Source organism: Thermobia domestica, chromosome 4 (assembly GCF_964235325.1).
Source record: "Thermobia domestica chromosome 4, izTheDome1.hap1.1, whole genome shotgun sequence".
Taxonomy (NCBI): domain Eukaryota; kingdom Metazoa; phylum Arthropoda; class Insecta; order Zygentoma; family Lepismatidae; genus Thermobia; species Thermobia domestica.
In genome coordinates this window covers 328,863,121-328,880,691 of record NC_137457.1, presented here as the reverse complement: position 1 = coordinate 328,880,691, position 17,571 = coordinate 328,863,121, and the positions used below count along the sequence as shown (strand labels likewise).

The window sequence follows — 17,571 nt, the reverse complement described above, 5'->3', positions numbered from 1 at the left end:
TCGGAAGTTTGGCGGCCCTATCACCCATTTCTTCGGAACTGTAATAGCCAATAGTCCTCCAGATTGGGGGGGGGAACATTACCTTCCTGTAAAATCCCTGCTGTGGGTGATCGCTTAGATCACTAATCTCCCGAACGAAATGATGTTATTGTACATACGATGTCTCGAATGAAGCCGAATTGACCTATTATTGTGACTTGGCAAAGATTTTATGGACTTTGATTTGGTTTATGAGCCGAATTTCCATTTTTTTAAAATTATTTTGACCTGCAATGATTCTTGGATCTGGTTTTGGTTTTCCTCGGATCTTTTGACGGCGGAGTGAAGTTTGTTGACGTTTAGCAGTACTGGATGGGTGATAGTCTTGCCTCTTTCTGAGATGTACTACTTTGTGATGACTATATTTTATTCCTCGACTCATGAGGATTTTACAGCACATCCAAGTCTTGCGTTCATTTCAATTGGCTTTGAGTATGGGTGTCTTTATCCATATTTTTATTACCTCATTACTAGTTTTAATTATTGTAGTTCTTTGTGTTTTATTGTTATTTAATTCGCTTTACTGTGTTGTTGTTTGGTCATAACGTTTCTTCATGGTCTTTTTAGTACATTCTGCAGTTTTATCCTTACTATTCAGGGCGGAAACCCAAATCCAAGTACATTTCTCGAGGAACAACCAAGGCAAAGGTGATTAACCTGTCATTGTTTTAATTAGTGTTCCATTTTACCTTCTTCTATATGCTGTGATATCTATCATTTTATATTTGTTTCGGGACGCGTTTGTTGGTGTTTTAATTTTCTCGAAACTTTTCCTGCTCTATTTTAATTACGATTTTGAACGCTTCAAATAGATCTTGTTTTTTGACACATCCATATAATTGCTTCCTGACCCACTCGTGCTGTTTGCAATCAGTCCCTTCTTGCTTTTGCACAATGTAGCGGTCATCCGCTGCTCTACTTAATCAACCCCCACCTCTCATTCATACAGCATTGCATGTGGTTCGGAGCGTGCTCTATGTACATGAAACAATGCTGTGTGCAGTACCAAACCCCTGGGTGACACTCGTCACACTCTGTCCTTTGTCCAGTTTATCCCGTTTGAAGTCATCCAAATGCCTTCGGGCAGTGTTGTATGTAACATCACCGCACTACATCTTAACAGCTGTGACTGACATACACTGTCTCCTCTCTTTAGTTCAACTGCTTCATGTTGGGGGAGCAGACCAATTCGGCGCTACGGTCACGGTGACATCACCCTGTGTAATATCTTGCTCCAGGTGCACGTGTAGGAGACATTTGGCAACACACTGCCGGACTTTCAGTTATTTTCTCTGCCTACGCAATATTTTGTTACTTTATCTCATAAGGTTTGCACACCACTGTGTATGTCCCCCCCTCTCTCTCTCTCTCTCTCTCTCTCTCTCTCTCTCTCTCTCTCTCTCTCTCTCTCTGTGGCAGCCAAAAATTGCGAATTCTAACATCAGTCCGGCACTTTTCGACCCTGACCTAAGGTTTCTGTATTATGTTGTATTTTTAAACATTTTGTTTCTTGTGCAAAATTGAGTAACGTGCCTTTTTATGTGGTGTGACATAGGGTTAAATCCCCTTCCGTCCAATCTCGGGAATACGTTACTGTCGCGACCGTAAGTATTACTGGTAGCCTCCGTCAAACGTTGGCATCTGTACAAAGTACTTCCTGTAGTAAACTAAGTGTTATTAAAGAAAATAGTCAACTAAATAGTCTTTTCTTGTATATTTGCAGGTGTATCGTTACTCAATTGAAATTAGGCAAAAATGTCTTCAGGAAGACCTATTAAGTGTGTTGTGGTAGGAGACGGAACAGTTGGGAAAACTTGTATGTTAATTTCGTACACAACGGATAGTTTTCCTGGGGAATATGTTCCAACTGTGTAAGTATTCTTATTCTTCACTTCTCTATTCTGTATGCATTAAAATGCTAGGTTTGTATGTTTGCAATCCTTTTGACAGTGAGTTCTCGGGAACCATAGGCTCTAGAAAGATGCTGTTTTCACTGATCGATTGCAAATTTTGTGTAGATTGTTTAATTCTAGTCTAGAATATTTTTTTTAAAAAAAGACCTTTATTTCTTTATTACATTTTTTAGGGGTACACAGGAAGTGTTGGAATTTAAAAAAGTAAAGCATCATATCCTACGAGTTATACATTCCAACACCACACATTTATATATACAAAGGCTGTATATCTCAGGCGTTTGTTGCATGGCCAAATGATAATAAAAATCGAAGGATAATAATTTCTCCAGTCTGAGATGAATCTTTATTGTTTGCAGTATTTTGCCCAATGGACACTATATATAACTAACATTATAATTAACTGTGTGTGTGTGTGTAATGTATTTATTACATACTGCATGCAGGAAGAAAGAAAATACTGATAGTACATGAATTAGAAACTACAACCGGAAGTAATCTCAAATCTAGCAAACGGTGCGTGATATTGAAAAAATCTCCCCTTTATAGTACCCCTTGCCGATTTTATCAATGTGTCTTTCACTTGTGTCTGTGTAAAGGGACATGTACAGATGTTGAGGAATGACAAGGAGATTCATGCTCATATGTGAATGATACGTCTGTGTAGAGAGCGCAGATTCAGCTACTGTATATAGTAATTTGTTTAATTGTGGAACGTGGTATATAATGCTCATAGCGACGCTGTCAGTTGTAACTTTTCGGATTCTGATTTAGGATGGCTGACTTATGTGAAGCAGATGTTGAAAAATAAAGTGCAGTGCTTGATACTTATGTGATCATTACACATATTCATAGCATTTATTCATTTAGTAGTTAGAATGTTAATGACTGTGTTAAGGTTTCATTTTGATTTTATCCAAATGTATATCTTATAAAATCTTTTTTACATGCCTTGCGTTTATCTATTTCCCCGTGTATTTCACATTTTTCTATGCTGGAAATCTCTTTTGAGGGATTCGTTGAATATATTCTGTCCATTGAAGAGTCGCGGTGGCTCAGTGGTAGAGCGTTCACCTTTGGTGCATGGGGTCCTTGGTTCGATCCCAGTGAGGTTTGTGATGGACAAATACCTTGTACGTGGGTTCTCCCGTTTCCTCTTACTTTCTTCATTCCACCATTTTCAGTCATTTCTCATCATCATCATCTCCTTTAGCCTAGTCGGCTTAACCATGGGATGTAAAACTTAAAAAAACTCATCGTAGTATAAAGGACGACTCACTGTATTTCAGTTAGTGACGATTAAAATATTTGTATACATAGCCCTGTAAATAAGCAAACGTGTATATATATTTTTATAATAGTTTGAAAGTAAATGTCTAAGGATTTTTGCAGTCGCATAGAAGAAAGATCCATCACGTACACGGATAAACTAGACAAGCATGTGATTCAGTAACACTATTTTCTTCAATGAATTTCTTCCTCAGAAGAAGTTTTCATCATAGTAAAGGAAATATAAGGGAAAATAAAGTAAATGAACGCAAAGTGTATTAAAAACTTTTATTTTCTATGTATGACAGTGGAATTCTACCCTTGGAGGGTAAAGGCAGCAGGGTTGGCTGGTTTAAACCAAGGTGGTTAAAAAAAAAAAAAAAAAAATCGCAAAAGTGTAAGTGTTTGTAAAATCTTGATGAACACACATTTGTGGGTTATCACGTTTCACTCCCGTATATTATTCGTATTATATTCAGACCTAAATTCCCCATTCATTACTCAAAAAGATTATACTACAAAAGCAACTTTTTTTAAAAAAAAAAAAGTTTATAAATGTTTATTTTGTGATTTTTTGTAGTTATTATTATGTAATTGCAATCGAAGAAAAATTCTAAATATAGTTTCGTTTCAATGTTTACTATTGATAAAATACATCGAAAATGCCGTACTTTGTGTGTGTGTGTGGGGGGGGGGGGGTCATACAGACCTCACGAGAGGCATTTAGTGAAATAAGTATCTTTGGTATCTATTTATGTGTAAATGAGTCTGAGCCAAAGTGGACTCAAATAATTAGTATCTTTATTCACTTTTCTTATTGATATGCAGATTAAGTCGGTGTATTTCTTTAATTTGGACCAATAAAAGTCGTTGTTAACTAACTTGAACAAAATTAGTTCTTCTGTACTTCCGTAGTACTTTGAAATTGTTCATATGTAATTCTGTGTAATGGTTTCACTTGTGCAACTGTTTATCTTTTTGTCCTTCTAAAATGACTCTTGACAGTTATATTAAAAAGCATGTAAAGATCAGTACAACGTATTTTTATCAGGATTCCTTCGTGAGTGAGTCGGCAGACGTATCGCATTTGTGGCCAATTAGTCCTGGTTCCGAGTTCAAATGGAGGACAATTTCTCTCGGATGTAACTTGAGAAGCGGTTTTTATTCCGCTTTAAGCTTATGTGACCCCTTCCAGCATAACCCGGTTGTTGCATAATAACATCAAGGCGAAACAAACTTACTTCTGTCCATATATAATATGAATATATAGAGCAAATTATTTAAACCATAAAAACCTGGTTTAAACCAAAAAAACCTGGTTTAAACAAAAAAAAACGGGTTTTTTGTTTTTTTAAAATAAAAACCATGGTTTTTGCCAACCCTGAAAGGCAGTGATTAGGGAGGTATCGTTCTGAGCATTATTTCCAGATATCATTCCCTCAGCCTATTAAAAACCGGCTTTTGTCCGTCTCTAGGTAAGAATACATCTGTGTATAGATGATGTAGTGAGTGAGGTAAGATACATCTTTATATAGACAATATAATGGGGTAAGATAAATCTGTGTGTAGATGATAGTGAGGTAGAATATATATATCCTGGTGTATGATTTAGTCAGGTAAGATTCATTTGCGATAGACAGTGTAATGAGATAAGAAATTTAATGTCTATTTTTTTTTTTTTTTTTTAATTTTTTTTATTTATAGTTTCGATAATTATTCTGCGCCAATGGTTGTTGATGGAATTCCTGTCAGTTTAGGCTTATGGGATACGGCAGGCCAAGAAGACTATGATAGGTTACGACCTCTCTCTTATCCACAAGTAAGTGTTACTTTTACGTCAAGTTTTCTTTTGTGTTGCAAAAATAAGATCAGAGAAATTTCTGTGTTAGCTGTATGGTTCTAACAAGAGGAATTGTGAAAGCCTGATCCACAATTCAACTTCCTCTCAGCGAGTTCAGATAACCTCTCAGCGAGCTTACTACACACAGCTCAGCTCGCACATTTTGCGGCTGTGGTAGAGATTAATGACTCTTGCTTGATGAAAACCAGTTTTGCCTTAGTTCCTCTCTTCTATATATATATATATATATATTTTTTTTTATTTTAATTAAAAAAAATGCTAGATTTAGGTCAGGTTTTCGTGATAAAACATACTATGTGACAGTGTCTGTGTGAACAGAACAACACTAAGAAGGATGGCAGCTCACCTTGCCCCCGAGGACTGAGAGAGTCAATAGGGGAAGGTCTTTAACTTCGTCCAGAAGTATACCGTGGTATATCCTCTTATTAAGGTTGGTTTAAAGGGACAGGTTTTGCTGATAGGTGTCATTACAGTCTTCGTATCTCCCTCCTGTATTTTTCAACTTTCACGATTTCTCTTACAAATTTTGGGGGCGCGGTGGCTCAGTGGTAGAGCGTTCACCTCTGGTGCTTAGGGTCCCGGGTTCGATCCCAGTCCCCGCCAAGTGAACTTTGTGGTGAACAAACACCGTGCTCGTGGGTTTTCTCGGGGTTCTCCCGTTTCCTCCCACTTTCTTCATTCCACCATTTTCACTCATCTCTCATTATCACCGTCTCCTTTAGCCTAACCGGCATAACCGTGGGACGTAAAACTTAAAGATTTCATTTTTTCTCTTACAAATTTCAGACTACCGACTTCAAATTTTTCGAGAAGAAATGTCATAACCTATCGAAGGCAACAATCCGTTACGATTTTTTATTTAGTATTTTCTTCATTATTGAAGTGGCTTAATTGTTGAAACTGAATATCCAAAGCTTTAACAATATACTCTTTAAACAATGAAGAAAATTCTAAATAAAAAAATCGAAACGGATTGTTGCCTTCGATAGGTTATGAAGTTTCTTCTCTAAAAATTTGAGGTCTTTAGATCGAAATTTGTAAGAGAAATCGTGAATTTTCGTGAAAGGTAAAAAAAATACATGAGAGAAATATGAAGACTGTAGTGACATCTATCGACGAAACTTGTCCCTTTAAACCAACCTTAAGATAATATTGCATTTTTACATGTTAAATGTAATTTTGAGTGCAGAGGAAAAGCTTTAACGAAAGAGTAATATATATATATATATATGTAAAATAACACTTCCGACCAGTTTTGAAATGTGAAAGTATCACAATTAAATTTGTCAAATGCAATTTCATGTGAAACACGAGCCGAGTTGAAGTTTTAGTGCAAATTAAAAGCCTCACCATGTCTGGTTGCAGTTTGAGATGATGGTGCCTCCAGTGGGTTGATTCCAACCTCTACTATAATAGGTACCTTAAAACATTAGACCCTACCACCACCCATCATAGAACCCGCTACTACCTGTGCTTACTTAAATTTCTTTTTATTGAAACTCAGTCGATTGATAATCAGAATAGGCGTAGAACAATTCCCTCATACTACTGATATTCATCAGTGCACATCATATCTTTATATCATCATCCCTTCACCCGTACTGGCTTGAATAAATTAATATAGTGTCATCGAAACACTGGGAAGTAATCTCTCAGCCATTCCCATGTAACTGCTGTCTAGTGTAAAATTAGGGAGGCCTAAAGAGCTTTATATCTCGTCAGTCAGAAGCGTTGGGTAGAAACCTATGTCCGCTTTTACGCGCGTCATTTGAATTACTCATGTTTGAAATTAAAGTGGTGGGCGCAGATATACTTCTAGTAGTAGTGGGAGGTAAAATTTTCTTCAAGCAGTAGCTATAAAATACGCCAACGACCTGGCTCCACTGAAATACCACTTCTCATGAGATCCGCGAAGTCAAGCAGTGTTGAGTCTGGTCAGACGAAAGATGGAGACCATTTATATTCATCAGATAATGTTGGAATTGCGGCGTCCACTCAGTGTCGTGAGAACAATTGAGAAGCTACTTGAAAGAAAGGAGTAGCGAACACCGATCTAGAAAGCCAGAATTGATGGTAGGAAAGACAATGAGCTGAGCACACATCATCCTAAAGGCATGAGCGCCATAAGCTAGCTGGTAAGGCCTATACCACCAAGGGACTTTAATGTAGTTCTAGTAGTTACATAGTAGGTAATGAGGACAAAGTTCCCTTTTTAGTGTCACTGGTAAGATCAACTCACTGTGAGCTCATTACTGAAGTTCTCAGCGGATCTTTCGCCATTTCCACGGCGGTCGCCCACATTCATATAAGTAAGTTACAAATAAGATACAAAAACTTTGATATTTCGACATTATCCAAAAATTAAAGAACTTTTAATTTTCAAGTTTTAATCACCATGACCTTAATTATGTTGATTTCGTGTAAGACGTTGATGAAGTTTTTTTTAAAGATTCAGTGCCATAATTCTCTAAATAGTTTCTTCTCTTAGCAATATATTATTTAGATAATTTTCGAGTCGCTGTTTTGTCGAAATTGAGGAGGATTGTAATTAGTACTCATTTCTGATGTGAAAGATCTAGGTCTGAGGACAGAATTGTGTCCCTGAATTTTCTCGGGATTGTGCCTTTGTGCTACCAGTACTTTCATCATTGACTTAAATTTATCATCCGTTTTCTTAGGCTATAGGACATAATAACGTGGCGTTAATCTGGCATGATGTTATGAATAGAGCGAAAGGTACTGTATGTTATCTCTCTTCTAAGAAAACATTCTTTATTTGTGTGTAACATTTTGTGGAAAATCGCTCTGTTCAGTTGTAACAATGTTGTTTGTGTTAACTTATCGTCCTTTGTCCTTTCCAGACAGATGTCTTCCTAATTTGTTTTAGTGTGATCAGTCCTTCGTCGTTTGAAAACGTGACGTCTAAATGGTATCCCGAAATCAAACACCATTGTCCGGATGCGCCTATGATATTAGTAGGTAAGTCTCAAGAGAGAGAATATATCTATGTTCTTGTGGTGTCTAGCAAGTCTCTGGTGATAATATGTCAGTAACGACTGTAAGTTGTGTAAAGATTTAATTCCAGATTGATTTCCCAGAAATACTATAAACAGTAGAATCCCAAGTATTCGGCCTAATGTAGCGAAAGGGCAGGTCGGATAACAAAAAAGCCGGATAGGCCGGAGTTCTATGAACTCATTTCTTTGCGTAATTCTTCCTCCATAGTAACTACAAGTTTTTTTTTTTTTTTTTTTTTCGTTTATTACCCATTTTCAAATCTTACAGCATACCCCAAAAACAATTTACGAATACAGTACTGTACAGTTATAATCAGGAACAGGGGCAAGCGTACTGTATTGAGGTCCGTTACACACTGACGAAACAATGAACAAGGAGCAGAACGCTGCTCTTTTCCTGTCACAACTTGAATTTTGCACATGACACAAAGGAGGATCGTAACAGACGCCCGCTTCCAATGTCGTGGCAATGTTACCAGTGCAACGCCTTGCCTTCCTCATTTAATTACGATAAAAGAAAATTAGACCGGGTGGTCGCGAGCCGGATACTCAGGAGTGTACTGTACACGTAACTAAGATATGTCTGTTGTCCAGGTCAAGCCTATTTAACAGATGTCTACAATGTTGGTATTTTATTAAGGGGCACAGTGGCTCAGTCGTAGAACACTCAGCCCTGATGTAAGGGGTCACTGGTTTGACCCTAGGACATGTGAGCTTGTGGTAGATAACACTGTGTCTGAAGTTTATTTATTTATTTGTTTCCCGTTTCTTCCTACATTCTCATTCTACCAGTTCTGTATAATCATTCACTTTCATAAATCATCCCGTCTCCAATACAGAGCATAATCGTGGCACGTTAAACTAATGGATTTAATTTATTTATATGTCAATCTCAATTCATAATTTGTGAGAGCGCATTAGCTTTTTAAAGAAGATTGAATGTCTTCTTAGAGTTGACTCTCCTCTGTCCAGATCTTATTATCGTTACCTGCGGGTGGCAAAGGATACCAACGTAATAATCAAGCTCGGGAATCGATCTTGGAATCCGTGCAGCGCCCATGCATTGACAGCTTCGCCAATAACAACCTGAATGCATACAAAGTTATCCGTACACGAATGCTGTGTTACAATGCAAATTGTGATGCGAATCAAACAAAACGAAGTTTTGTTCCAACCTCACCACAAACAACCGCAATAATCCACTATATTAGGAGTTATATTGAAAGCAATATACTTCAGCAATTCGATTTTATTATAAAGTGCGTAGTGTAAAGAAACTTCTACTAGGCGGACTATGCACTTAACAAACGAGGAAATCATTGAATCCAATGCATCGTCAGTTCCGTTAATTGTATTTGAGATGTTTATTACAGCTACATACTTAATTTGTTATAGGTTAACAAAAAGGTTAGAAAAATTAATGAATGAAAAAAAAAAAAAAAAAAAAAAAAAGAATTTAACAACTAGCACAACGCATTTCTATTTACTGTTCCTTCATCTTGCAGAATAAAGTATACCTTTTCCCGCTTCTCTCACGAAACTCCGCCCACGGATTTAGAACGCAGGCGTAAATTGTAACGTCGGAGCCGTCAATTCATACAAATTTTTATTCATTTCGTCTGCAAATATACTCTCATTGGCTGGAGCATTATCATGACGTATAAGCAGTGTGAAAGTACGTTATCTCTACTGTTCCCACGGATGAGGTTCGAACGTGAGAGTCCATTGTAATGTAAAATGAAAGAAAACGCAGAAATGAAACGAAATGCACTTCAAGTCCATTACAAAAAGTAAAATGAATGTTCTAAAAATTGGTTCATAATAAAAATCACTATAATTTTAAAATTAATATACAAAAATCTGATATGCAAGGGTTTCAAAACAACACCGATAACGTTTGGGAGGTGATTCCTGACACCAAGATAAGATAAAAAGTATTAGACTAACTTGGGTGCACAAATGCTTCCTTTCGGAGTTATAGGTTGCCGAAGACATGAAAAAATTAACTTTAAAGGTTCATAGCTCTAAAACTATGGAACCTACCGTACTCGGGTCAAGACTTCACTTAAAAACTAATATGTGCACTATCCAAAAATTGATGTTTCAGAATCCTTCGATACTTTCGTAGAAGTAGTTGGGAGTACTTCAAATTATATGCCCGTGGTCAAACTCCCTCGATAAAAATTGTAGCGTGAGCACCTTAAAATTCTGAAACATATACTTGTGGATAGTGCACATATTATTTCCTAAGTGAAGTCTTGACCAGACTACGGTAGGTTCCATAGTTTTAGAGCTATAAACCTTTAAAGTTCATTTTTCATGCTGTCGGCAGCCTATAACTTCGAAAGGAAGCATTTGTGCACCCAGGTTGGTCTATACTTTTCGTCTTATCTTGGTGTCAGGAATCAGCTCCCAGACGTTGTCGTTGTTGTTTCGAAACACCCTGTACTTATGCATTGAGTGATTGGGTTCTTATAAAATCGAAAATTGTATGAAAAATACTTTCCGTGGTCAACATGTTTTATGGTAATGTGTCATTGAAGATTGTCTGTTGTCTGTTTGGTCATTGTGTTAAGTCATGAAATGGTTTCTGGCTTTGCAGGAGTTATTTCTTCGTGATGGCACTTGGCTACTTGCTTAATAGCAACAGCTAGGCGGGATTGTTCAGTTAGTGAAGCAGAAGTGGATGACCAGCGGTGGTACTGTTTGCTGCTTTTATCTCAATTGTCGGCGATCGTATGAAAAGATCTGCTGCTAAAGCTTCCCATTCATGTTCTGTATTGTATCCAGATGGATTTATTAAGCTTCCGCGTGTCCTTTGTTTTCGTTACATATTCGAATTCTTTTCAGGGAAGGGGGGACCTTGCAATAAAAATGACAGTACTTTTTTTTTTTTCGTCCTCTGCTTGTTGGTCAACACATTATCAGCTGTTTCCAAATGTGCGTTTGTGTTTCGTTACCAAGAGAGATGAGATAATGAGGATGTTCTAGTATTTCCTGGAACTGATGATCTTATCTGGATCTACTGTCATAGGTGGAAGTGAGAAAAGAATGTGCCACAGTATTTCGTATCTAACAGCAGCCAAGAATGCCGCGTTGGCTAGGGTTGCACTTTCACTGGCAAGAAGATTGAAACCAAGCAGATGATAAGTTTCACTTAGTGTAACCTCTTTTGGGCCTGTTAATTGACAGACATCACGTACTAGTCCCGAAGGTGAAGTGATCCTGACTCGCTTTCGTATCGGACACACTCATCTGACTCTCCTTATTTAGTGCAGTATCCCCGCGTAACATACTCGCTAACACACTCGCCTTCGGTGCAAGCGGTCCCGGTTCGATTCCCAGTGGGAGCACTCGGTCGAAAAAGTGTAAAAAGCTTTTTCAAGCCAGTCATCTTAATGAGGTTTTCCGGGTTTCCTCATTGACACCAGGCAAATGCCGGGATGGTACCTAACATATAGGTCCCAGGCTGCTTCCTTCCTTCCCTTTCTTTGAATAGTGTGATCGCCGAGGGACGTCATCCCTCAAACGCGACCGGCTAACATGGCCATAGATCCTGGAAGACTAGAAATCTAAAACCTAAATCCTAACCTTACTTAGCGCATGGCGCTAACCGTTCATATTGTGAGAACTCGCTCGTTCAACTGAGTATGCACTCTTTTGTAATGTGTAGAATATTCATACCTCGGAGAATGTTTAGGAAAATCTGAAAGTCTGTCAGATTTTGGAATGTAATGTGGTCTTTAATAACCACATTCTTTCTTTTGTTCATGAAATTGGAATAGCTAAGATGCTCTGTTTTTTTTTTTCTTTTTTCTCATTAGTTCTTTCGTGTTATGTGTTACTATTATTGGTATTATTTTGTGTTATATTCTTATGTATACAATAGAGACTTCCTGTTAACCGACCATCATGGGACGGGGTCTGCTCAATCAATGAAAGAGTCGGTTAAAACGAAAATCACCCTTTCGTAGCCCCTAAATTGCTTAAATCTCCAAAGGCCTACAGGATTATAATTCAATAAATATAACGTAACAGAAATCAGAAGTTTCAACCATAAGGTGCTCCAGTGACACTCAGTAGAACGAAATGGGTGAGTATTGAGTAAAACACACTAGACTATAATAAAAACCACACACTTACTTCCGGTGTATGTGTGTTGAGAAGAAAAACACGAAACTGAAGCGACTACAGGTCTGAGTGAAGTACAATACTATATTCTGCTATTGTGTGTCTGGTTTTTATTATTATTATTATTGCGGACCACCAATCGCCTCTGGTAACGAAAGTGACTTATTTCTTGGAAGAGTGTGGTTAAGAGAGAGTCGAATGTGTATTTATATTTTGTTCTTCTACTTCTTTTTTCCGACCTCTAGTTTAATTTTTTTAGTTTATTTTCTATGTTAGTGTGTTATTTTATAGTACTTTTAATTTTTGAGAACTTGTTATTTTGAATTTTTAATGTAGAGGATGTTTCGGCATGACCTTACCGTAATGAGGAAAATAGTCTCGCTGCTCATGCCTAATTTAAACCATAATCATTCATTGCGTCAAAATTTACATTTATTTTTCGTAAGTTGACCACTTTTCAAAGAAACCGATCAGTTTGAAAAACCCCGTTTAAAAAAAATAACACCTGGCACATATGGGATTTTTCGGGTTTAATTTTTTTTTCTTCGAAATATTTCAATGTCTTTCGGGTAAAAGTGTTAAAATGTGATTGATATTTCAAGATTGTCACAATTTGCAACAAATTTCTATTCACAGTCTTGAGAAAAATGGCCGCCATTGTGTAATTTTACATTGGATCTCCGAGAAAATGTATATAGCAAATTTTGAATGTCTCGTGCTTCTACCCTCAAAATTTCAACTTAAAAGTCCGAAAACTGCACCCTGTAGCGTGGATACCTGCTATTTTGAAAAATGGTAACCCTTTTGAAATTTTACATTGGATCGCTGCCAAAATATATGTACATCAAATTTAGTTTGTCAATGGTCACAGAATATATCAGTATGTTTGAGAAGATTTAACAATGTTAATTGTACAAAGCTTTGAAAAGCATGATACAGGGGACATAGCAAAGAATTGCTCATTACATAAAGGTAACAGTAATTAGGCTTCTTAATTTCCGTGGGAAGAGGGAACGCTAATATAATGCATGTTTAAAAATTTCGGATATTGAATGAAATTGCTACAGCCCCCGCAAAGATGAGGAAACATAAATATTAAATCAGAGAAGAGCTTAATAAGCTGTTGTGCTTCAACAGAGGAAGTTGATATTTGAATCTGAAAACCTGAAAGTATCCTACCATCAGAAAATCTGAGAAAAGTATCGTAAAAAATCAGAAAAATATCGTACCGTGATAAAATTTAACAACTAAAATAGCCTACGCTACAACCACTTAGTAATGACATTTTACAGTTTTTTTTAAAAGAAATATTTGATCAAGCCATACAACCGTTTCACGTGCTGGCGAATTCAATGGATCCTAAATACATGGGTTGTCGCCTTATTAGTGAACAGGAGAGCCAAGCAGAAAATTGGCTATCCTGAATAACTTCCGCGAGTGTTAGCCTTTAAAGTGAAACACAAAGGATACTTTGCCCCGTCAGTGATGCAGGAGACAATCAACAACCAGTTTTGTACTGCAAAATGATGGAAATTAATGGAAGCGAAAGCAGAGAAAGGTTCTAAATTACCTCCGGGATTTTGTGACTTCTTTTCTCATCTTCAGTCTGCTCCTGCAACTTCGGCGTCAATTGAGTGGCTCCGCGTAGCGTAGTCGCTACCACACTCGCGTTCGGTGTGAGCTGTCCCGGGTTCGATTCCCGGTGGGGTCACTCGGTCGAAAAAGTATAACGCGCTTTTTCAGGCCAGCCACCCTGAATGAGGTTTTCCTGGGTTTTCCTCATTCCCACCAGGCAAATGCCGGGTGGTACCTAACTTATAGGTCCCAGGCCGCTTCCTTCCTTCCCCAATCCTTTCTTCCTTCCCTTTCCCCGGATAGTGTGCTCGCCGAGGGACGTCATCCCTCAAATCGTGAAGGGCTAAATGGCCTTAGATGCCGAAAGCCCAGAAATATAAATTCTGAACCCCTTCAGCATCAATTGAAAGAATATTGTCGACATTTGGATTGATATGGCATAAGATTAGAAACAGGCTTGGGGTGGAAAAGCTGGGTAATTGCTTAAGGTATATGGATTTTTAAGATGAGGAAGTAAAGGAGATACATAGTGGTGAGTCTCTCACATTGTGCAACACTAAACTTAGGTACTGTGGAAAATCATTTAGTATCAGGAAGTAAGGGAGATTCTACGGAGTGGTGATCCTTTCACATTTGTGCAATTACTGACTGTAGATTAGAAAATCATTTCAAACTAAATTAGAAAATACCTTTCACGTTTTAGTTTTTCAATTTTTTCATCTTCAGTGACATTTGTATGGACTGGAAAACCTTACCATATTTCATACCAATTTCTACGTTCTAGGTCACTATGTTCTCAAATTTTATTATTGCATTTTGTTTTAATTTTTTTTAAAATGTAAAATTGCATATTTTACTTCAAATAGGCTATAGACGTAATCATACATTAATTTGTTCTATAATTATCTCAAGCTAAGGTAAGCCTTTTTATTTATTCAGTGGATTCAGAACTTTAAAAAGGTCTAACGTTGAATGATGTTGTATACCTTAACGTGACAGCATCTAATTCGCCCAAGGAAAGTCCAAAATCTGGTAAAAATTACTTTCAATATCATCACCTTAGTCGTACCAATAATATACTAACAAAAAGCTCAAAAACCCAGGTGGGTTTTAAGGTGGGTCCAACCCCTAAAAAAAAAACGTTATTTTCGGGCGGAGCCCACTTGGGCAAACCCTGAAACCGATGGGAGCCAACATACACTGTGTATGAAAAACTGGAAACTGGAATGCTGTAATGAAGAAATATATTGAGAATCGGATTACCGGTACACACATACGAGAAAGGATATACTTCACGTATATCCCCCCCCCCCCCCCCATATTATGAAGCTCTCTGCAGAATATTGAAATTATATCTCAGTCTCGGGGCAATAAGGAGCATACTTTGAGATCTGTGTCTTTAATCTGATTTTAAAAATCTGTCCGAATTTATTGGATTAATGAGAGTGGTGTTTTTTGTTGTGTAGGAACCAAAATAGATCTCCGAGACGACAAAGAAACGTTGGGTTTACTAGCAGAACAAGGCCTCTCGCCAATCAAACGTGAACAGGGACAAAAGCTAGCGAACAAGATCAGGGCTGTCAAGTATATGGAATGTTCAGCTCTCACACAACGAGGATTGAAACAGGTAAGGCTTTTTTAAATAATACGTTACGGTATGCATTTCAACGCAATATTTTCGATTAAAAATCAGTTTGTTCACCTGAGTAAACCTGTGTTGTGATACTTTATTGACCTTATTGTTGTCAACATTGATGAGTATGGTATTACTTTAGGATTATTTCTTGAGGTGATACTTATTCTATATTGGTTTCTTTTCTGCTACGTACGCGCCTTTGGCGTGAGATCCGGGTTCGATTCCTGGTGGGAGCTCGTGTGCTGCAGATTCCACATTAAACTGTAGTTCCACGTCTCATAGCCTCGCTGCTGAAACGAACGATAAACCGAACTGAACTCTTCTGATATATATATATATATATATATATATATATATATATATATATATATATATATATATATATATATATATATATATATATATATATATATAAATTCAGCACTCAACATTAAAATTTAATAGCTTTGTAAGCCTGTCCGCTTCTGAAATGACATCAATTATAAAATGCGTTTAATATAAGGAGGCTGTCATATTTATCAAAATAACAGTTTCCATTTTCATTACATTGAACTAGATAAGACGTTTCACTAATTTGACTCCTTAAACTACCTTTGTCCAGATTAAATTGAGAGTCTTGGTCCTAATGTATTGGGTTGAGGCATAATTCCGTAGCGTTATGATTTGACCTGGCAACAATGCATTGTTGTTCATTTGTTTATCGTTTTTACATTATCACTGTTTACTTTGGAATGTTATCTTGTCGAATATGAGTTGTCAGCGAGATTCTTACAAACGATTGTTATTTGTTTGCTGTTGAAGTTGGAGAGTCAGATCGAGAAAAAAAGAACGTTTTCGACATATTCTGCTGTACGAGTGTAACCGAGGTTCAAGCGCAGCAAATGCGACTAGGAACATCCATGAAGTGTACGGAACTAATGCCGTCGGTGAAAGCACAACAAGAAAATGATTTTCCCTTTTTATAGCGAATCAGTTTGATTTGCATAGAAGACGCACAGGAAGACCATCCGAACGTTTATACATTTGATTCGCGAAAATCCACGCCAGACAACCAGAGAATTGGCTAGTGTGATTGAATGTGACCAAGCAACAGTTGTTCCATTTCCAATCATATTCAAGGACACAACTTTGAAGATGAAACTGCTCTCCAAACGTGGATTGAAGACTTCTTAAACTCAAAACCAACAGATTTCTACAGACGGGGAATCCAAAAAACTACCCCAACGTTGGGAGGACGTTATTGGCAATGACGGAGATTAATTGTTGATTAGCTGCTTGTTTGACTTGATCAAGTTTTTATCTGAATTTCATAAATAAGACGCTAAACAAACTTAACAAACGTATACTTAAAACGTTACGGAATTTTGCATCAATCTAATAGTACGGTTCACAAGAGTAAATCCAAGGAAATGTCACACCTTTCTTAATCGTCATGATACCAAATCAGGTGAACACACTTCGACTTATGATAGAAGATTTCTGTTGATGTTTTTACATATATAGTTTTGACCAAACTTCCAGGAAAAAATTAGAACCCTGTTAGACAATTAATTTGGAAATTATACGAGTTAGGTGAATATAGTTCTGCTAACATGGATACGGACAGGAAATGAGTAAATATATTAATTTATATTCCATGCATACATGTGTTTGTAAACTCATGGTATCTCATGCAATAGAATTAGAGGCCTGTAGGTAGTAGTTTTATGTAAGAGAAAGAAGGGTTATTGTGTCGTTCGGACATTCAACATATCTTATAGAGGACGAGAAAATTTATAAGGTGGTTTACCGTAGCTTCATCTTGTCTGCAGACCTGGATAAAGTGATTCTTATTGATAATTGAATTCACTGCTTTCTTTGTTAGAGAAGTAATTATAGGATTCAAATCTAAATCGCACTGACTTTGGCAAATAGAAAGTATATTCCAGCATTTCAGTACGAGAGTATGCACTTACTATTCGCAATCCTTCTACGTGGAAATTATTCGCCACAATTGCAAAACGTGTGTAGCTTTCTTGTAGATCGTAGTTTTCTTGATCTGGTAGCATAGGATCCCAGGAAAAAGCTATTTTTTCTTCCTGATAACTCTTTCGTAGCTGGATAGTTTAGCGTACACGCTTAACGCTGGGG

At 37.2% G+C, this 17,571-nt stretch overlaps 1 protein-coding gene across 1 annotated transcript in view; it reads left to right on the top strand.

The window, feature by feature from the left end:
- Positions 1–17,571, top strand: part of Mtl (Rac family small GTPase Mtl) — a 30,593-nt gene that overhangs the window by 4,314 nt on the left and 8,708 nt on the right. The window contains exons 2-5 of the mRNA XM_081756864.1: positions 1,763–1,910; positions 4,926–5,040; positions 7,944–8,061; positions 15,272–15,432. Of these exons, the coding sequence (XP_081612990.1) occupies positions 1,795–1,910; positions 4,926–5,040; positions 7,944–8,061; positions 15,272–15,432 (510 nt within the window). The 5' untranslated portion in view covers positions 1,763–1,794. The remainder of the gene's footprint in view (positions 1–1,762; positions 1,911–4,925; positions 5,041–7,943; positions 8,062–15,271; positions 15,433–17,571) is intronic.